Source organism: Erythrolamprus reginae, chromosome Z (genome assembly GCF_031021105.1).
Source record: "Erythrolamprus reginae isolate rEryReg1 chromosome Z, rEryReg1.hap1, whole genome shotgun sequence".
NCBI classification, from domain to species: Eukaryota; Metazoa; Chordata; class Lepidosauria; order Squamata; family Dipsadidae; genus Erythrolamprus; species Erythrolamprus reginae.
The window spans coordinates 64,593,069-64,615,338 of NC_091963.1; the positions used below are offsets into that span (position 1 = coordinate 64,593,069).

The 22,270-nt window shown below is 43.7% G+C and overlaps 1 protein-coding gene across 2 annotated transcripts in view; it reads right to left on the bottom strand.

Annotated features, from left to right (window-relative positions):
• The window catches only part of POU6F2 (POU class 6 homeobox 2), a 639,429-nt gene that overhangs the window by 58,568 nt on the left and 558,591 nt on the right, over window positions 1–22,270 (bottom strand). For both annotated transcript variants that reach the window (XM_070767398.1, XM_070767397.1), the window contains exon 5: window positions 16,812–16,958. In XM_070767398.1, the coding sequence (XP_070623499.1) occupies window positions 16,812–16,958 (147 nt within the window). The remainder of the gene's footprint in view (window positions 1–16,811; window positions 16,959–22,270) is intronic.

Below are 22,270 nucleotides of genomic sequence, written 5' to 3' on the forward strand. Positions count from 1 at the left end.
TCACTCCACATTTTCTTAACATGTTCATTGGGCAGGGGCAAAGATCTAATGGCCCCAGGCCTGGTGGCATAAGTGAGACTTCAGACTCTTACGGAAGGCAAGGAGGGTGGGGACTGTACGAATCTCTGGGGGGAGCTGATTCCAGAGGGCTGGGCCCCCCACAGAAAAGGCTCTCCCCCTGGGCCCTACCAAATGACATTGTCTGGTTGACAGAACCTGGAGTAGGCGGATTCTGTGGGACCTAACTGGTCGCTGGGATTCATGTGGCAGAAGGCGGTCTCGGAGGTATTCTGGTCCAATGCCATGTAGGGCTTTATAGGTCATAACCAACACTTTGAATTGGGTCCGGAAACCAATTGGCAACCTGTTAGTATGTCTTGGTGTGAAACCTTCAACATACATTAAGCAGAATTGTTGTGGGTATAGGTAATGTGGGTTAGCCAGACAATGACTCAGTATCAATGTATATACAACAATATTATTATTTACAAATATACAGAAACAACAACATATCTCTAATAGTTTACAAACCGCACACAGCAAGAATAATACAGTTCACAAGCAAAGATATCTCTAACAAAGTAACCCCCCCAAAGGGAATGGTTTTGGCGCCCTCTTATGGCCAACCAGTAATAAAGGTACAGTTTTTATATTTTACATACTAACATTGTTAGTTACTGTATGGCAACACCCAAGTAGGTTACCTACAATGTACTAACACAACCAATGCAGGCCACGGAGTGTTGGAGAAATATGTGAGTGTCTGGGCACGCCCGTGATTGCTTGCGTGACTGCATTTTGCACAATTTGTAGTTTCTGAATGCTTTTCAAAGACAGCCCCATGTAGAGAGCATTGCAGTAGGTAATGAGGGCATGAGTGACTGTGAGCAGAGACTCCCTATGTAGGTAGGGCTGCAACTGGTGCACCAGACAGACCTAGGCAAATGCCCCTTCGCCACAGACAAGAGATGATGTTCTAATGTCAGCTGTAGGTAAAGAAGGATGCCCAAGTTGCAGACCCTCTCTGAGGAGGTGAAAAGTCCCTCCCACAGGGTGATGGATGGACAGACGGATGTGTCCTTGGGAGGCAGTAACCACAGCCACTCTGTCTTGTCTGGATTGAGATTGAGCCTGTTGGCACCCATCCAGACCCTGAAAGCCTCCAGACACCAGCACATTATTTCCACTTCTTCACTGAGTGGACACGGGGTGGAGATGTATAGCTGTGTATCATCAGCATACTGGTGGTAACTCACCCAGCATTTTCATGTAGATATTAAACAGCAGGGGGGAGAGGACTGACCCCTGGGGTTCCACACAAAGTAGGGACCTAGGAGTCGACCTCTGACCCCCCCATTAACACTGACTGCGACTGACCAGAGAGGTAGGAGGAAAACCACCATAGAACTGTGAAAGAGAAAGAGAGAAGGGGGGAGGAAGAAAGAGAGAGAGAGAAAGAGAAGAGAGCAGGAAAAGAGAGAGGAAGGAAGGATGAAAGAGAAAGAAAGAAAGAAAATGGGGGGAGAGAAATAGAGAGAAATGGAGGAAGGGAGGAGGAGAGAGAAAAAGAAAGAAAAAGAGCAAGAGGGAGGGAAGGAGAGAGAGAAAAAAATAGAAAGAGAGAAGGAAAAAGGAAGAGAGAGAAAGAGAGAGAGGAAAAAGAGAGGAAGTAAGAGAGAGAGAAAGAGAGAGGGGGGAGGGAGGAAGAGAGAAAGAGAGAAATAGAGAGAAAGGGAGGGAGGAAGACTTACGTAGTTAAGTGACTTGTGTTCTTATCTTACATATTGGTTATTTAAGAGGGCAATATATAGCAAAATGAATAATTAATGATAGATGGTTGATTGCTATTTGATCATTATTTGTTTAATATATAATGTTCTGTCTGGGTTTTTTCTTTTAATATACTGTATAATGGATTACATCTATGAATATATTGGATGGTGACATATACAGAGAATAGTATTAATGATATTTAGTAGATGATACATGTTTACTAAATTGACCTATATGATGTATGCTCTTTTTTAGTGGGGAGAAAAATAATAAGAAAAAATCTTTGTAATTAAAATTATTCGCTCAGGAAAGGATTTAGAGGCTGTAAGAGTGGGTGACATCTGTGAAAAAAAATCCAGGTTCTCAGGCATGAAAATGTGCCATTCAGACATTATATTTTTCTACCCACACTGAGAAAAAAATTAGAGGGAACATTGGTACCCACTCTTCGAAGCTACTTGGGTCAAGAGATGGGATGTGAAGGCAGATAGCGGGTCAAAAATTTCATGCTGAATATGCCCAGAAACTTAAGGGGCCCCCAGGGGGAGGAAGCAGAGGTTAGACTGAGTCTTATGTAATCTCCTACATTTTCTTTTCTTTACAGAAATTACTTTCCAGTTAAGGGACAGGTCACCTGTCAACCTTGAAGCTGACCTGACTGAGGCTTTAGTGTTGCCATACTGGAAGTATAGGGAAAGGGAATAGAAATAATTGGTGATTGTAACCAAAACAAAATACTTTCTCCTGGGAACAGGGGCATTCCCATAGATGACACCTTGATTATAATGTTTGGGGAAGGGAGGAAAATTTTACTTTTAATTATGTGAAATCTGCAGGACTATTCTGAGTTGGTTTTCACCAGCCTGTGCCAATATGATATATCCAAATAAAATTATTCTTTGAGGAATCTACTTGCCTCAGAGTTGTGTTTGCTAAGGCTGTATTACTTGGAACCCTGATACAATGCAACTTTCAACACTTTCAGTTCAACCACCTATAAATGGAAATTGAAGCTCATACATTTGAAGAGTCCTAGGACTACTTTAGAATTCATTTTTCAACCACTATATTTTTGATCAATTGATATTTTAAAACCTCAAAATCTGTAATTTATCCACAAGAAATATATTCCTATCGCTGTTCACACTTGCTGGGTTACCACAAAGTGGTGGTAGCCATGGTGAAAGCATGAAGTGAAATAAAGAGGTGAACACAGAGTGCCTAAGGAAATAGGATGAAGTGGGACTAGGTTGCCTCAAAGGCTTCTCTGTGAGGCAACTTAGCCTCAGGTAAATATGCTGACTGCAAGGTTCCCTGAGGGGCACAAGAACCTGGACATGTTTAAACTCTTCAAAATTATGTAGCACACTTTTCACAGTCACAATATGTGATCCAGAAGATAGTAGAAAATAAAGTAGGTTTAGGACAATAAAGTAGAAGAATAAAGCATTGCTGCTGCTGCCTAGTTTGGGTAATAAAACAAGAATAAAAACAAGAAAACAACCAAGCTCCAAGAACACCAAGGATAAAGTATCGCATTTTTCAGATTAAAAGGCACTCTGGACTATAAGACACACCCAGCTTTTGGGGAGGTAAACAAGAAAAAAATCTGCCTCCCAGCATCCATCAGTATTCATCTGGCCCATTCACCATGGCCTGTTCACCATCACGGCCATTCGCCATGGCCTGTTCACCACCACGGCCATTCACCATGACCTATTCACCATGGTGGCAGCATGTTTGCTGCAGCCTGCCAAGACACAGTAAAAAATACAAAGACCTAAAACATATAAAAATACAATAAAATTGCAGATTAATTTTAATCTTTAATATAGATTAAAACCAATAGTAAAATAAGTAAAAGATGAAGGCCATCAACAAATCCAAGGGTTTTGTGTTGCTAATTCAGTCCCATGTGAGTTGGCGGAGCCAGCACTTCAGACTCCTTTGAAAGGCCAGGACGATGGGAGCCCAGCTCACCTCTGGAATACAAAATATTCCAGGGGGCTGGAGCAATGAAGAAAAGGCACTGACCAGAGGAGACAGGCTGGTTTTGTGGAAGCAGTATCCACAAAGCAGCCACTGCTTTGGAAGTCTTCCTTGTCCCAATATTTAGTCATTTAGTTAATTATCTAGTCATTTTGATAATTAATTTATACAATATTTAGGCAAAACTTGCTCATAAATGTGAACAGAAAGTATTGCTCATGCAGATTACTTATACACATATTGCAGATTTTGGATTTCCTATATACATTATTTTGGGATATATAGCATTCATTTACTTAGTCTATAGAAAGGGCGGCATAAAAATCTAATAAATAAATAAATTTATTGATAACACAAAGGTTTATTTTTGCAGATTGTTTCAACCATCTTTTTTCTTATCTGAATATGTCATTTATTTTATTTTTTTACTTTGAAGAACTGTAATGCAAATACTACTTTTCTAAAGATATGCAGTTTTAATTTACTTTTACAGGAACTCCACATCACTATCTTTTAAAGCAATTTCATTTTTAAAATATCTTTTTATGAACTTGCTCACGTTATTCTGATAAGAGTTAATTGTAGAGTGGCTAACAAATCTTTCCTCTGAAGGAAACCACTAATTCAACTCTTGCTTCTTGCCTCAGTAAAGAGTAAGGTAGAGAACTGTGAATTTCAAAATGGTTAAAAGATGTAGAATATTTTCTGCAGTGTTCTGTACTGAGGAGCTCCCCAGAGAATATAGCTCCATTTCTTCTAGTAAACAAGTTCATATTGAGAAACACATACAAGTTTGAAATGCTATCACTCTGTATTTAATTTTCCTCAATAAAAGAGACAGAAGGAAGTTCTATGTAAGCTCTTTGTGCAGAGATTATTGAACAAACATGGAGAAGGACTTGCTATTTCTTTCCCATTATGGTTCCCGTAGAAACATAGAAGACTGACTATCAGAAATCACTACCCCTAAATCCTTTCCTTCTGAAGTTTTTGCAGAACTGCTAATACAATACTCCGATTGAGGATTCCTCTCCCCCAAGGGCATTATTTTACATTTGGAAACATTAAACTGCACTTTCCATTGCTTTGACCACTTATATAGGAAAGGTAAATCATTTGCCATATTACAGATGCCTTCAGGAATATCAACCCTAATGCACACTTTTGAGTCATCGGCAAATAGGCAAACCTTCCCTACTTTCCCCTATGTCACTCACAAACATATGAAAAAGAATAGGACCCAGAACAGACCCTTCTGGCACTTGTTACCAGTCTCTGCTCAGAATATTCATCATTAACAACAACTCTCTGATATCTACGCTTCCGCCAGCTGCAAATCCACTGAACTATCCAGGGATTAAGTCCAATCTTCACTAATTTATCTATCAGCTCTTTATGTGGAACGGTATCAAAGGCTTTGCTGAAGTTCAGATAGGCAATATCCATGGCACCACCTTCATCTAACACTTTGGTGACATAGTCAAAGAAATCAATGAGATTAGTCTGACATGATTTGCCCTCAGTAATGGCACCGACACATCACTTCCACTGCTTCCATGACTGGATATGGGGTGGAGATGTACAGCTGGGTATCATCAGTGTACTGATGATACCTCACCCCATGCCCTTGGATGATCTCACCCAGCGGTTTCATGTAGATATTAAATAGCAGGGGGGAGAGGACCGACCCCTGAGACACCCCACAAGAAAGAGGCCTAGAGGTTGACCTCTGACCCCCACTAACACCGACTGCAACCAACTGGAGAGGTAGGAAGAGAACCACTGAAGAACAGTGCCTGAAGAACAACCCCTCCAGCCGGCACAGAAGGATACCATGGTCGATGGTATCAAAAGCCGCTGAGAGATCAAGAAGCACCAGGATAGAAGACAAGCCCCTGTCCTGAGCCTGCCAGAGATCATCCATCAGCACGACCAACAAATTTTCCGTGCTGTAGCCGGGCCTGAATCCTGACACTTGAGGGCATAAATTTGCTGTACCCAGCAAATATAACAAGGCAAGCACTTTTCCTTGTGGGGTTTTACACAAGGCACATGGGCACTAGTTGAATCTTTGTTTTATCTTAATCATGCTTAAATAACATTTACTATTAAATATTTTTAGAAATATCAGGCAGAAGAAAATAAATTCCACTTCTGAGGAAAGTAAAATAACAATGGAATCAGGTAGAATAGAAGAATTTATTTTTTAATTATATGAAATGAATTGAATTGAGGGAACACCCATTTATAACCAATGGTTTCAAAGACAATACTGTAATCTTGTCTTCATGGTATAGTTGTTTCTTCTTCTCAATATAAGATGTTTGGGAAGATCTTGAGACTCATCAAGCATATTGAAATCTGGCTCTGGATCTAGTCCTGACAATATTAATAAGCTGTTTATTACAGAAAGAACTCAAAAGTTTTAATCTAACTAAATGTGTTTCTTGAAAACAAGTATAACACATATAATGAAAAACATAGTAGAATTGTATCCAAGCATATGAATATTAAATACTGTTTTATTTATCCTCTGTATGCAAATGCATATTAAATGCTATCTGCAATATTTGTCTACTAAAACTCTTGTTTGTTCGTAATCTTCAGTTGGATGAAATTGGAAGGTATAGGGGAACAGTTATTGAATCAAGTAACTAAAAAGACTTAATTTACAGAATGCCAGGACCTATGAATTCCATGGAAATGAAATGGCAAGTTGTGACTGCTTCAGTATTGCTTCTCTGTTACTGTTTCAATGCTGCTGCTGCTGGATCTGGGAAGGAGAGGGAAGGAAGGAAGGAAAAAAGGAAGGAAGGAAGGAAGAAGAAAGAAATGGATGCAGAGGAGGAGAAAGGAAGTGAGAGAGCAAGCGAGAGCAGGAAACAAACAACTAAGAGAAGGGGCATTGGCATACACTAATATGCCCTTTCTCAAGGGGTTGAGCTAGCCTCCAAGTGTATGGGTTAAGAATGATCACCCAGTGACAAAAGAACTGAATCAAATGTTAAAAAAAGAGATTGACCCCCATTGTTACCCCTCTTTTGATGAGGGAAGTGATGATTCTGCATGTACTTCTCCTGTAAGTATAGCCAACCATAAATACCAATATTTCTAAACTCAGGCTCTTGATGAATAGGACGGGTCTTGGAGGCTGGCTCCACCCCTTGAGAAAGGGCATATCAGTATATACCAAAGCCCTTTCTCCAAGAAGGGTGGAGCTAGGCTCCAAGCTATGACCTCCCTAAGGGTAGGGTACTAGGGCCTGGTTGAGACCCCTCTGCTAGAGAAACATGTTGCAATACCCCATAGCCAAAGCCAGAGACCTCAGCGGCCTAGGCATCTATCTTGTAGTGTCTGATGAAGGGAGTGGGAGATGCCCAAATAGCTGCCTTGCGGATTTCCTTGATGGAGACTCTAATCAGCCATGCCACTGAAGTAGCCGCACTGCATGTGGAATGGGCTGTGATTCTCTGAGGGAGAGGGAGCCCTGCTAGCTGATATGCCAGAACAATGGTTCTGCAAAGCCAACCGCCCACCACGATGGGTGAGACCTTCCTGTCAAGAGAGGCTGGTTGGAAGGAGATAAACCTACACCTCACTACAGCCAGCAAGGGCCCACTGAGTCGGCCTTCTCCAGGTCCCATCTGCCAAGCAATGTTGGTTGGAGGGACCTCAGGGAAGAGCCTTCTCTGCAGTGGCTCTGACCCTATGGAATCAATTGCCTCCTCCCTACCAGTCTTCTGGAAAGCTGTTAAGACCTGGCTTTTCTGGCAGGCCTGGAATTAGGTTGACTGCTGTGTGTAAATATACATATATTTATACACACACACACACACACACACACACACACACACATATATATACACATATATATATGTTTTCATAAATTTTCACAGGTCTATGTATGTAGATTGTTCTGAGTTTGGGTTTTGCCCCATGTAATATTTTGAGTGTCTATGCGACGTTTCGGTGAAATCACATTCACCATCATCAGGCTGAAGTTGTAAGCTTCGTGCTGCTGTAGACATATCTAGACCCAGTTTGAGGAATGTAAGGATGTCTATGATGGAGAGCTCCAGGGGAGACCATCCAGTCTCCTTGCACCATTTTCAGAAAGCTCTCCAGGTCAAGGAATAAATGCTCCCAGAGGGTGGTCTCCTAGCAGCTAGCATGATTTCTGATATGTCCTCCAGGACTCTATGTTTTCTTAAAGTGAGCCACTCAAGCGTCAGGTGGTCAGTTGCACCCAGTCTGGACCTGGATGTAGGATGGTCCCCTGTGACAGCAACCACTCTGTTATCAGATTTTCCAAGGCAGCATTATAGAGAGGGACACTATGCTCTCCTGGGCCAGTGTGGCACCAGCAGGATGTTGCTGCACTATTTTCCTCACTACTTTGGGGATAATAGGGAGTGGAGGGAAGGCATAAAGCAGACCCTTCAGCCAGGCACAGTGAAGGGCATTCATTCCTTCCCTGCCTAGGGTCTGAAATCTCATCAGAAACCTGGGTACCTGCACATTATGTGGAGCGCATTGTGTGGAATGGTGAACAGGTCTATTACTGGTCACCCAAACTGAGATGTGAGCTGCTTGAACACCCTCAGATGGAGAGACCACTCTGCCTGGCCGATGCCATAACAGCTGAGCCAATCCGCTGTGACATTGTCCACACTGGAGATGTGCTCCGCTGTGATCGATAGGAGGTAGGTCTCTGCCCATAAACTCAGTCACCTGTCCTCTTCCATCAAGGATTTGGACACCATCCCCCATTGTCTGTTTGTGTATGCCCTGGCAGTTATGTTTTCTGTTAGGACAAGGAAATGATGGTCCCGCAGGGACTACTGCAAATAGCCAAGAGCCAGAGTGATCACTCGCAATTTCAGTAGGTTGATGCTGCATAGTGTCTCCTCTGGTGACCATGTGCCCTGAGCCACCCTATTCCCCAAGTGGGTACCCAACCCAGAATACTTGCATCTGTCATGATGGTCACCCTTTCAGGCTCTAAGAAGCATGTCCCCATGTCGATCGCCTGTGAGTTCCACCACTGCAGTGATGCACGAGCTTCCTGAGACAGCTGTACTCTGACTGTCGATGTGCCGTAGCCACTCACTGAAAAGGGAGAAGAAACCAATGGAGATCCCTCAAATGGAGGTGTGCCCAGGGAACAATGTGAATGGCTGAAATAATCTTCCCTAATAGTAAAGAAAGTGCTAAGAGTTGTACCATGGTGGACTCCCTCACTACTCTGACTGATTCCCATAGGCTGTCCCTCCTTCCTTCTGACAGGTATACCATGCAGGCTGAGGAGTCTATGATACCCCCAAATGAGTCAGGCTAGTGCTGGGGCTAACTGACTCTCCTTCAGGTTGATGAGAAAACCCTGCTCTTCCAGCACCTTTTGTGTGATGCAGACATCACTTTCTGCCCATCTGATAGAGGCTGACTGGATCAGGATGTCATCCAAATAACACTGGACCCTGATGGGGATGGTTCTGAGATGTGCCGCCAGCACCAAGAGGACCTTACTGAAAACCCTGGGAGTTGAAGAGAGTCCAAAGGGAAGGGACATGAACTGGAAGTACCTCCCCCCATAGGATTCTATAGGATTCCCTTTTGGGGATGTGAACGTATTCCTCCAAAAGATTTATGGAAGCCAGGAGTTTTACCCTGCCTGATTCCCCCCAAAATGATCTGGAGGGTGTGCATTTTAAATCTCCTGTACACCACAAATTTATTGAGGTGTTTAAGCTCTAAGATGATGATGATTTCGAAACTAGAAAGAGGGTGGTGTAGAAACCCTGACCCCTCTGTTCCACAGGCACTAGCTGAATGGCTGCTATGTCTAACAAATGTTGGATAGCTTCTTCCATGAGGGCCCCTTGACTGAGGCTTTGGGACTTGGGGCAACTAAGGGACAGCTCTGGGGGTGAGACCCAGAATTTGGTTGCCAGGTCCTGGGATATGGTATCCCGGGCCCAGGAATTGCTGGTCATAACCTCCCACCAGTTGGCAAAAAAGGCCAGACAACCCCCGATGGAAGGAAGTGTAGGCTTAGTGACTCTGGCAAAAGAGGCATTTGCCAGCCACTTGAAAGGGCTGCTTGCTGTATGCCCTTCTCTGGGGATGTCTGTCATCCCCACTCCTAACCTTGGAGGGGAAACACCCATACTAGTTGTCCGGAGCTCTGTATCCCCTCTTGGAGGGATCTGATTGTTGCCCTGCACATTCCTCTTGTCTTTAGTCTCGATAACCAATGTGTCTAAGGCTGAGCCAAATAATAACTGACCCACTAGGGGGCAGCTGCTAGTTTCCATTTGGTGCAGGTGTCCCCATCTGGCCACCATCACGCATCAGGCATCTGGCCACCACCATGATTCACATAGGCTGAACCACAAAATATGTTGCCTGCAGAGTGATGTCTGCTGTATATCTTGCTGCGGCCAGGAGCTTGTTCAGGTCCTGATGCACCTTGATATCCGACAGGGAGATGTGCTCCTAAAGAGTAGACAGCCACTTCAAGGATGTGTAAGAGAGGATTGAGGCTGAAGTGGCTGCCTTGATTGCCCAAGCAGCTGACTGGTGGGCCTGTTGCAGTGAGATGTCTGTCCAGTGCTCGTCCAGCTTGAGTAGCTCCTTTGCATCCCCAGGCATCTGGGGGCTGGTATAGAGGGCCAGGACTGGGCCATCCATCTTGGGCACCTGTAATCATTGAGCTAACTTCAGGGTGATGGGAAAAAAATTCTTCTCTAGGGTACTAGGCAGAGGATCCACAGCTGGGTTCAGCCGTTGCTTATCAATAGGGTGGAGGAACAATTGTGGCATTGGAATCAGTTCCACCTCTGTTGTGGTTTCCTCAAAGAAGGGGTCTGGTTGGGAAGCCGGTGCCTTCAGGTCCACTGTAGTGGAGACTACCTTGGCAGTAGCTCTAGCCTTTTGAAGGAGGATGTGGAACAGGGCTGGTTGCAAAAACAGCTGGAGGCTCTGGAACAGGAGTCTCATCCTCCGAGAAGTCTACATCTAACTGTTCCTCCAGGGATATGTCCTCCTGCAGTTCCCCTCCTCCAGATCCAACATAGGGTGAGAAATTAACTGGTTTAATGGCGGATAAGCAGTGGGCTCCCTTGGGATGGCTGAAGAAGATAAACCATGATAAGCGATGCATTTGAGAGGGGTGGGGTTTGGTGGGCCCTCCATGGCCCTGACTGCGGCTTCAATGCCTTTCCTGAGGGCCTCATTGAATCTAGACTGTTTCCCAGAAGTGGCCTGCCAGTCCAGGTTCTGGGACTGTGGCTGTGATTGGGCCCCCTCATCTGCCAGGGGCCCTTCCCCCATATCAGTGTCCCCCAGCCTCAGCACTAGATTGTCCATGGAAAGGATAACTGAGGAGGTATTGCTTCTGGAAGATCCAGTGCTATGCCTCCCCCATATTCATGATGTTCGTAATGCCACCGGTTGAACCTGAGAGCCTACAGTAGAAGATGTTGCTACTGCAACTGGTTCTGCTGTTTCAATGTCCATGTCTTGTCTAAGGGACTTGGCATTTGCCTTGCTTTGGCAGGTCCCTCTGTAGGCCATGCTTCTAATGGGTGGTTGGAAATAACTGTGTGACCTGTTAATGCACATTGACAACATAATTACCAAGAATCAGAAAAGAAAGGAGGCTGTTTGTAATTCAAGCCCATGTATCTAGAGCCTTGTGGACAAGAGCCCCCCCTTGGGGCCCACTATGGCGAAAAGTGCCTAGTATGAGCAAGCTGCCACCATCCCCCACTTACAGTGACCTGAAAAAAGGGGCAAAATGTTTAAAATCTATTATTTGAAATCCTGCTGTTCCTATAGAGGGTGCCTAATAACTCTCCTATGGGTATAGGCAAAGAGGCCCTTGGTCCCCCGACTTCTCCCTGCCTGGTCCCTTTGACTGAACAAAAGGCTAGGCCTGGCCATGTGGAAGGACAAAGGCCATCTGCCAGACTGCTGTCCAGAGGGAGGGGAGAGGGGAGAGGCAAAAGGATGAGGGATGATGGGCTGAGCAGCAGCCATGCAGTTCTTCCCATCCAGTGTCATGTATGCGGCAAATGGGTAGGCAAATAAGGCCTTGCCTAAGGCAGCGTGCCCACACGTTCGGACTCCCTCCGGGGCTCGGCTCAGGCGGAAAACTTCATCTGAGTGTCAGCAGGTAAGTAGCAAAACTAAAAGCCATGCTGTAGCTCTTTAAGGGTGCAATCGGGGTGCGCATACAGCTCAGGCAACAGCGCTACAATTACCACCTACCAGCTGAAGCAGGGCGATGCCTCCATGGGCAATTAAAAAGGGTGCCGATGCAGTCGCTTAGCTAGCCGGAAGAGGAGATGAAAAGGAGCATTGCACTCCATTATCATATGAATATAAATCACTTGCCAAGTGTCTGAATTTTGATCATGTGACCAAGGGAATACTACAACAGTCTTAAAGTGTGAAAATAAGTCATAAGTGACTTCTTTCGATGCCATTGTAATTTTGAATGGTTATTAAATGAAGTGTTATAAGTCAAACATTACCTATAGTAACATGAAACTGTGAATGTTTCTTTGATCATTCTCAGTAGTATCACTCAGCCCTCATTATAAAAATGGAATTTATTTATTTATTTATTTATTTATTTAACTTCTATGCTGCCCAATCCTGAAGGACTCAGGGTGGCTTACAACAATATAAAATACAAGACAATAAAAAGAAGTCAAATATAAAACTAAGTTATAAAACCATTAATTAAAACCCCCAATAAACATAATAACTAACCCAACATGCATACTAAACATTTATACAATTGGGCATTGTTGTTGTTGGTTCATGGCCCTTAGGCCTCTCTGCAAAGCTAGGTCTTAATGGCCTTATGGAAGGCCAATAAGGTGAGAGCAGTATGAGTTGATTCCATAGAGCTGGGACGGCAACATTGCATTGCTTGGCTGACGGGACCTGGAGAAGGCCAACTCTGTGTGCTCTTATAGATCTCTGGGAGGTATGTGGCAAGATACAGTCCCGTAAATAATCTGGTCCTGAGCCATATTGGGCTTTATAGGTAATAACCAACACCTTGAATTGTGCCCAGAGACTAATAGGAAGCCAGTGCAGCATGCGGAGTGTGGCTGTATTCTGGATAATTTGGAGTCTCTGAACACTCACTAAGGGTAGCCCCATGTAGAGCATATTGCAATAACCAAGGCAGGAGGTGATGAGAGCCTGAGTGACTGTGCATAGAGCCTCCTGGTCTAAGTAGGGCCACAACTGGAAACCAGACGAAATTGGGCAAAAGTCCTCCTGGCCACAGCTGAGAGGTGATGATGTGGATCCAGGAGGACATCCAAGTTGCAGACCCTATCTGAGGGGGTCAATGTTTCTCCCCTCAGAACAATGGATGGACAGATCAAATAGTCCATAGGAGGAAATGCCCACAGCCACTTGGTCTTGTCTGGGTTGAGCTTGAGCCTGTTGGCCCCCATCCAGACCCTTACAGCTTCCACCACTTCACTGAATTGGCTTGGGGTGGAGATGTATAACTGGGTATCGTCAGCGTACTGATGATACTGCATCCATTCTGTTCTGCTGGCGTTTCCCAACCACCCGTAATTACAGGGTAATTAGTCCAAAAAGACACACACCACATGATAGAAGGAAAATCAAAAGTCTTTATCAACAGAAAAGCAGAAAAAATTCCCTGGGGGTTGGTAGAAGTTTATTCTGTTCTGCCGGCGTGTCCCAACCACCCATAATTACAGCGTAATTAGTCCAAAAAGACACACACCACACAATAAAAGGAAAACCAAAAAAAGTAGAAGGAAAAACAGAAAAGTAGAAAAAACTCTACTATGAATCAGATAAACTTTCACGAGGCTAAATCAGCACGATGCTCTTTTTATCTGTAGCACTAATTACAAACTCCCCTCTTCCCTGTTACTCATGCTTCCTTCGTCAGAGGAGCCTTCGTCGGGAGATGCTATTGGGAGCAAAACAGGCCTGTGGCATGGGGATGTTTCCCCCACATCCACCTCCACATTCCTTGGGGGCAGGAGCTGGGCCAAAGCCAACCACAATACATACCAGCAGGTGATCTCACCCCACAGCTTCATGTAGATGTTAAATAATAGGAGGGAGAGGACAGACCCTTGTGTCATCCCACAAAAGAAGGGCCAAGGGGTGGATCTTTATCCCCCCACTAACATCGACTGTGAACGACCAGAGAGATAGGAGGAGAACCACCGTAAAACAGTGCTTTCCATTCCCAATCATCACAGAAGGATACTATGGTCAATGGTATCGAAGGCCACTGAAAGGTCAAGGACCACCAGGATAGAGGAATATCCCCTATCCTGGGCTTATCAGGGATCATCCATCAGCACGACCAGAGCAGTTTCTTTGCTGTGACCGATCCTGAAGCCAGATTGGAAGGAGTCTAGATAATCGGCTTTCTTAATACAGTAGGAAATGTTAAACATAAACATGTTTTGTGGAGACCTGTTAATTCTGTTGATATTAAATGATCAGAATAAGTATATAATATGAACTGAGCTGGAGAAATGCTCAAGATATATAAGTTTGCAAATGTAGGGCAAATCAAACAAATGGCCGTTTAATTATGATCAATATATTTATCTCATGGTTTTATGCTCTTAATGCTGTAAGTTGCCTGCATTCTCTTCAAAAGGAGTTGTAATAAATAAATAAAATAAAATAATTTAAAAAATAATATTGGATTAGCACTAACACAGGGATTTAAGTTTCAATGATTTTTAGAGTCAACTTTAATATAACTCAATTCAAACCTTTATCTTAATGTTCTACTTCTTTAAAATTTTCTCTATGCCCTTTCATATATATGCAGGGCCGCCATCAGGAATTTTGGGGCCCCATACAGCCTAAGTGTCTGGGCCCCCCACCATTTTAAAACTATTTTAAGTTGCCGAGCCACTCCATCCCCCGGGATCATTTCCCGCTTTACACCAAGCAAGGCGGTCCCATAGGCCAGTGTTTCCCAACCTTGGCAACCTGAAGATATCTGGACTTCAACTCCCAGAATTCCCCAGCCAGCTGGGGAATTCTGGGAGTTGAAGTCCAGATATCTTCAAGTTGTCAAGGTTGGAAAGCACTGCCATAGGCTATTTCAGGAACTGGGTTAAGCCGATTGTGTGGACTCATCCAGGAGAAAGAAAGAAGCGGGAGCGGCGAGGGAAAGAAAGAGCCTCCTGGCATCGGTCAGGTGGAGCATGGCTTATTTATAGCTCCTTGGCACTTCTCCCTTCTTGGAAGAGGCCTTGTTGACAAAACCATATGCTCTCTAGCGAGGGGAGAGGGGAGGGGGATCCCACACCCGGCAGCCACTGGCGAGGAGTTGGAAAGGACGAGGGGAGAGAAAAAGCAGGGCACCAGCAGTCGGGCAGGTGTCTTGAGGGGGCACTCCCACCTGGAAGGAAGGGAAGAAAGGCGAGGGTGAGCTATGAAGGAAGGAAGGAGGGAGGGAGGAAAGAAGGAAGGAATGGTAAAAGGGGCGATCAAGAGAGGAATGGGTGAATGAATGGACGGAGGGTGGGAAGGAAGGAAGGAAAGAGGGAAGGGACAGGAACAGAGGAAGTGTGCAAAGAAAGCAAGGAAAGGTGTGAAAGGGGAGAGTAAGAGAGGAAGGAGTGAAAGAAGGGAGTGAGGGAGGAAAGAAGGGAGGAAGGAGAAGGAAAGCAAGAAATGGAGGGAGGGAAGGAAGGAAGGAAAGAAAGAAAGAAAGAAAGGTGGAAGGGACAGGAACAGAGGAAGGAAGCAAGGAAACTTATGAAAGGGGAGAGTAAGAGAGGAAGGACTGAAGGAAGGGAGGGAGGGAAGAAGGTAGGAAGGAGAAAGAAAAGAAGAAATAGAGGAAGGGAAGATAAAAGAGAAAGAAAAAGAGCAAGAAAGAAAGCATGAAAGAGAAAGAAAGAGAATGAAAGAGAAATAAAAAGAGAGAGGGGGAATGAAAGAAGTGGAAGGAGGGAAGGAAGGAGAGAAAGAAAGAGAAAGAAAGAAAGAAAGAAAGAGAAAGAAAGAAAAAAGAATGAAAGAGCAAGATAGCAAGAGAGAAAGAGAGAAAGAAAGAAGGAAGGAAGGAAGGAAAGAAAGAAGGAAAGAAAGAAGGAAAGAAAGAAGGAAAGAAAGAAAGAAGGAAGGAAAGAAAGAAGGAAGGAAAGAAAGAAAGAAGGAAAGAAAGAAAGAAAGAAGGAAAGAAAGAAAGAAAGAAGAAAAGAAAGAAAGAAGGAAAGAAAGAAAGAAAGAAAGAAGGAAGGAAGGAAAGAAAGAAAGAAAGAAAGAAAGAAAGAAAGAAAGAAAGAAAGGCAACTCCAAAGAAAGGCTCACTGAGCGGATGCATGAAAAGAGGGACCAGGATCTCCACTTGCCTCCCCCTCGCGCCTTGCCCTTCCCACCCAGCCGCCCGCGTGCGCTTACCTGCTCCCAGCACCAGCAGCAGGAAGGCGAGCGAGTTAGCCGGCGCCCGCCAAAATGAAGCCATTGGCTCCGGGCAGCGGGTGGTGTTCATGCCCCCCCAAACCGCCGACCCAGCACCTCCGGAGGCCGAAAGGCATGGCTCTCTTGCCCTCGCAATCCGGCGGAGAAGCCGGCCGGGCTCAGCCCTCTCCCGGCTTCCCCAATTGCGCTTCCCCAGCAGCGCAGCTTGGCTTCTGGAGGGCCGAGTCACCCCCGCAGTGACTCCTCCTTCCGCGGCTGCCATCGGGGCTCCCTGCCTTCTTTCATCGCGGGGGTGGGAAGAAGGTGTGGGCTGCGGTCGGAGAAGTTCCGCAGAAGCGGAGTTCGGCAAGGTGTCTCTGGTCCTTTCGCTCGCCTTGGCGCGCTTTTCCCCATCGCAATTGGGGTTGGAGAGTTTTTGGCGGGCGCCGCCCCCCCCATTTTTCAATTTGGCCGGGCCCCTGACGCCAGTCCCAGTAGTACCGGCCTATCGGCGGCCCTGTATATATGTACAGTCTCAGATTGTTAACATTGGAAATACTCAATATGCCATGTGAATTCACTATTTCCATCTATCCTCCACTCACCTGTCCTTGAGCATTAGTGACTAGTTGACCTGTGACCCCCTGAAGACTGGAGAGTACATTGCCAAAAGCTTGTGAGTTAGCTATTGAGCCCATGGCGGCTGCGGCGGCGGCTGCTGCTGCTTGACTTGCCAGAGGATTATTAACCAGCTGAAAATGGGAATAAAACAGGAAAGAATAACGTTACTCACTACAATTTAGTTTTATAGCTCGACATTATTAATAATGAGTTTGATGGGAAGGAACAGTTAATCTTAACATTGCAAAATGTGTTTTAGAGCTTTGACAATGTGAATATCAGGCGGTCCAATTCTAACACTTTTTAAATTCTATTGGAGCGCAATGATAGTGAAATTTGTTCAAAGAATTTCTTCTATCTGTAGGGAGTTATGGGAATATGTGTCTTAAAAACATTGTGTAAAACTATTTGTTTAAAAGACATTAATCAAAAGCAACTCTGAATTAGATACATATAGTTGAGATGGGCAGCTAAATAAATTTATTCAATAAATAAATACACCACATATATCCTCCAATTATTCTCATTGAGCTGGGACAACCATAAACTGCAGAATATATCTCTCAGGAAAAACACTGAAATCAAATGATCTACAATTTTTTAATAAATAGTCATATTTCATTCTTCTATTTTTCTTCCATGAAAACCTACACTAACTAAAATTAAAGGAAAATCCAGAAAATGTATGTCACACAAGTCACATAATAATGTTTGAGTTTCAGAATATAAGAAACTAGGTTTATAGCAGTAATAAAGAAAACATTTTTTTAAAAGGTAGGTGATGGGAAGAGAAGTCTTTTTTTTTAAAAAAAAAATTCTCTACATACACATATAATATCATATACCTTCAATACCATACAACATAAGCATATATCAATCATCGCATAATCATTAATAGTTATTCATTCAATATCTATTTACTTTCAGTATGTATCATTCATCTCCTGCTCCCCCCTTGTCATCCAGATAAACCAATTACCGTATTTTTTGGTGTATAAGACACACCGATGGATAAGATGCACCTAGATTTTAGAGGAGGAAACCAAGGAAAAAACCATTCTGAATCAAATGGTGTAGTGTTATATTGTTTAATAAAATACCAGTGTAGCAGAATATTTTTTACAACCATGTATACTTTTTAAAACCATGTATACTTTTTAAAACCATGTACACTTTTTACAAACTTCAAACTTGACAGCTTCAAGACTTGTAGACTTCAATTCCCAGAATTCCTCCACCAGTCATGCTAGCTCATAATTGGGAGTTGAAATCCTCAAGCCTTAAACTTGCCGGATTTGAAGACCCTTGCACTACTAACCTCTAACTCAGGTGTCTTCAAACTTGACAGCTTTAAGACTTGTGGACTTCAACTCCCAGAATTCCTCCACCAATCATCCTAGCTCAGAAATGGGAGTTGAAGTCCACAAGCCTTAAACTTGCCAGGTTTGAAGATCCTTGCACTCCTAACCTCTAACTTGGGGGGTCTTCCAACTTCCAACTTGCAGCTTTAAGACTTGTGGACTTCAACTGCCAGAATGCACGGCCCGTGGTTTACCCCCGGCCCGGATTTGCCGCAGGGCCAGGGAGACACGGCCCTCAGCGTAGCCGCCATCTTGTCGAGATCCTGGCCATCTTTGGGCATCGGCCCAGGCTGATGATGTCGTCGGGGGGGCAGAGCCTGCCGGCCCTATAAAAAGGGCTGTGCAGGCTTGGGGCCTCCTTTTCGCCCCAACAACGAGCAGGCAAACACCCGGCTGGGGTTCGCCCTTCAATATTGGCCATTTTGGTTGGCCTAGTGGTGTCGGCCATTTTAGGGCCTGCAGCTCGTGGACCATCCTGAGGCCTGGTTTGGAGTCGCGGGGGGGGGGGGGCGAGGAAACATGGGGATTCACCCTCCGGGAACAAGGGGGGGAATCTTCTTGGGCAGTAGCCTTCCCTTCAGGGGAAAAATTTTCCCATTGAGGTCTTGGAAGGCTCAGTGTGTGTGGGGGGTACGGCCTTACAGGCCTGGTGGAGGCCTCCACCCTTTGAGGCCTCATTGAGGCAGAAGGGCACCTGAGTGAGCTCTCTTTTCATAGTAACTGAAAGAAAGGGGTTCTGCCCCACTATTTGAGAAACACTGGTTTAATGTAACATTTTTTGAGTTCATTTGATGTTCAAAATTCCAGCAAATGTTTTTTTCTCTTTTTTCACCACTTCTAAGAAGAAGGTCCAGTTTCAGAGTTCAGCAAAAACAACAACAATATAATCCTTTCTTCTTTATTGCATTTTATGAAAAGAATCACCAACACTCTGCATAAGCCAAATAGACTCCTGCTTCAAGGTCACAGCTGAGCAAATAAGCACTGATAAACAATCCATATGGAGCCTCTCACCAACAAATCTTCTATCAGCAGATGACAACAGCAAGCAGTCCCAAAGTTTCTTTTAAGTCCAAATTTTAAATCCAAAATAATACTCTGTATCAAATTCCTATAATGTTCTTGCAGATTTAAATAGTAAGGATGTTGTAGGTATTAGCAAGGCCCCTCAGCTGAAGAATGAGGGGATGTTCAAAGGAGAAGTTGTTGTAAATGAGGTGCATAGTGTCACCAATCCATCAAGTGCAGTTAGTAGAAATAGAAAGAGGACACATTTTCTTGTGGGTGACTCGACTGTTAGAGGTGTTGATTTGGGACTGAGTAAGGATGTGGTGAAGCTGATGAGGTGTCTCCCAGGGGCCACTGCCATCAGGGACAGGAGGCGAATTACAAACATTGTCAAGGCTGTGAGTAAAGGTAATAACGTTGATGTGGTGGTGCATCTTGGCACAAATGATTTGTGCCAAAGAAATGTTAATGTAGTAAAAAGAGATTTTCAATGTCTAAGTGTGGAGCTGGGTAAAATAACTGATTCAGTGACTTTCTCAGAGGTGTTACCGGTTTGTGGCCAGGAGGATAAAACAACTTGTATCAGAGAGTTTAATGTGTGGTTAAGGCAGTGGTGTAAAGCTGAAGGTTTTGGCGATGTAAGTCATGATGTCAGTAGGTGGTCTAATAGGGAGTTGTTTAAGAGGGATGGTTTGCATCCATCATACAGAGGTACCCAGGTGCTCGGTGAGGAATTCAGAACTTTTTTGGACAGGCATTTTAACTAGATAAAGGGGACAGAGATGTAACTGATGTGGATGATTTCTGTCCCCGACCAATGAGGATAAATCAGTTTCTGGAAGCTTATGAAAAGGGAGCTGTAAATAGAATAGATGTAGTTGTTGATGATAAGGGGCAAACTAATAATGAAAATAATGTTCTTCGGGTAATGTGCACGAATGCTCGAAGCTTGAGCAACAAGCTCTGTGAGTTAATGGCCATAATATCTAGAGATAATTTGGATCTGGTTGCCATAACTGAGACATGGTTTAAGGATTCTAATGAATGGGAAATATCTATACCAGGATATACACTGTATAGGAAGGATAGAATAGAGAGAAGGGGAAGTGGAGTAGCCATTTATGTTAAAGAAAGTCTAAAAACAACACTAATTCAAAATACGTGTAAAGATCCAGAGACTCTCTGGATTTGCATGCAAAATAAAGACGGTTCTGTCATTAGAATTGGGGTGATCTATAGGCCTCCAGGGCAATCTGAGGAATATGACAACAAGATGGTGGATGAAATTACCCAAATGGCAGTAAAGGGAGATATTGTGATTATGGGTGATTTCAACATGCCTGATGTTGACTGGAATATTCCCAGTGCCCTTACATGCAAAAGTAAGAATATAGTAGAGGCCTTTACAGGAGCAGCTCTGGCACAGCTGGTTAAGATACCGACTAGAGGGGAGAATATTCTAGATTTAGTTTTTACAAATGGGAATTGGGTTTCAGAGGTCAAGGTGGTAGAAAATTTAGGTTGCAGTGACCATCTATGTTTGTGGTTTGATGTAAAAACTGATTGTGAGCAATCCTATACTGCAACCAAAGTATTGGATTTCAGAAAAACAAATTTTAATGCAATGGGGGAATATTTAAATAATGAATTAAAGGGGAGGGATAAAATGGCAGGAGCGAGCACTCATTGGACTGTATTAAAAAAGGCCATCTTAAAAGCCACAGGACTGTATGTAAGGCAAATAACTAAAGGTAAAAGGAAGAAGAAACTGCTATGGTTTAGCAATGATGTAAGGGCTATAGTCAATGAAAAAAGGCTGCCTATAGGAGGTATAAAGAGTCTGGAAGTATAGCTGATAGAGAGGTGTATAAAATGAGACAGAAGGAGGTGAAACAGATAATATATGCTGCTAAAGTCTCAAAAGAGGAAGAAATTGCCAAATCTGTAAAGAAGGGGGATACAACCTTCTTCAGATATATTAGTGATAGGAAGAAGAAAAACTGCAGCATCACGAAGCTTAGTACCGGGAATAATACATGCATTGATGGGAATAAGGAGATCGCTGACCATTTCAACAGCTACTTCTGTTCAGTTTTCTCAAAAGACACCTTACAAAATAATACTATAGAGGGATATAGCATTGCTTCCAGCTGTAGGGATTCAGCTCCAGTGATCTTAGAAGCCGATGTTTTAGAAGAACTTGAATGATTAAAGATAAATAAGGCAATGGGTTCAGATGGCATCCACCCCAGAGTTCTTAAAGAACTCAGATCTGTCATTGCTACCCACCTGACTGATTTGTTTAACCAATCCCGGTTAACAGGAGATGTTCCTGAGGATTGGAGAATGGCCAGTGTTGTGCCTATCCACAAGAAGGGCAGTAGAGAAGAAGCTGGTAACTACAGGCCAGTTAGCTTGACATCAGTTATAGTTAAAATGATGGAGACTCTACTCAAAAAGAGGATAAATCAGCACCTAAAAAACAATAACTTATTGGACCCAAATCAGCATGGCTTTATTGAAGGCAAATCATGTCAGACTAATCTCATTGATTTCTTTGACTATGTCACAAAGGTGTTGGATCAAGGTGGTGCCATGGATATTGCCTATCTGGACTTCAGCAAAGCCTTTGATATGGTTCCACATAAAGAGCTGATAGATAAATTAGTGAAGATTGGACTTAATCCCTGGATAGTTCAGTGGATTTCAAGCTGGCTGAAGCATAGACATCAGAGAGTTATTGTTAATGGCGAGTATTCTGAGCAGAGACAGGTTGCAAGTGGTGTGCCACAATGGTCTGTTCTGGGTCCTATTCTTTTTAATATGTTTGTGAGTGACATAGGGGAAGGTTTGGTAGGGAAGGTTTGCCTATTTGCCGATGACTCTAAAGTGTGCAATAGGGTTGATATTCCTGGAGGGGTATGTAGTATGGTAAATGATTTAGTTTTACTAGATAAATGGTCAAAGCAATGGAAACTGCAGTTTAATGTTTCCAAATGTAAAATAATGCACTTGGGGAAAAGGAAGCCTCAATCTGAGTATTGTATTGGCAGTTCTGTGTTAGCAAAAACTTC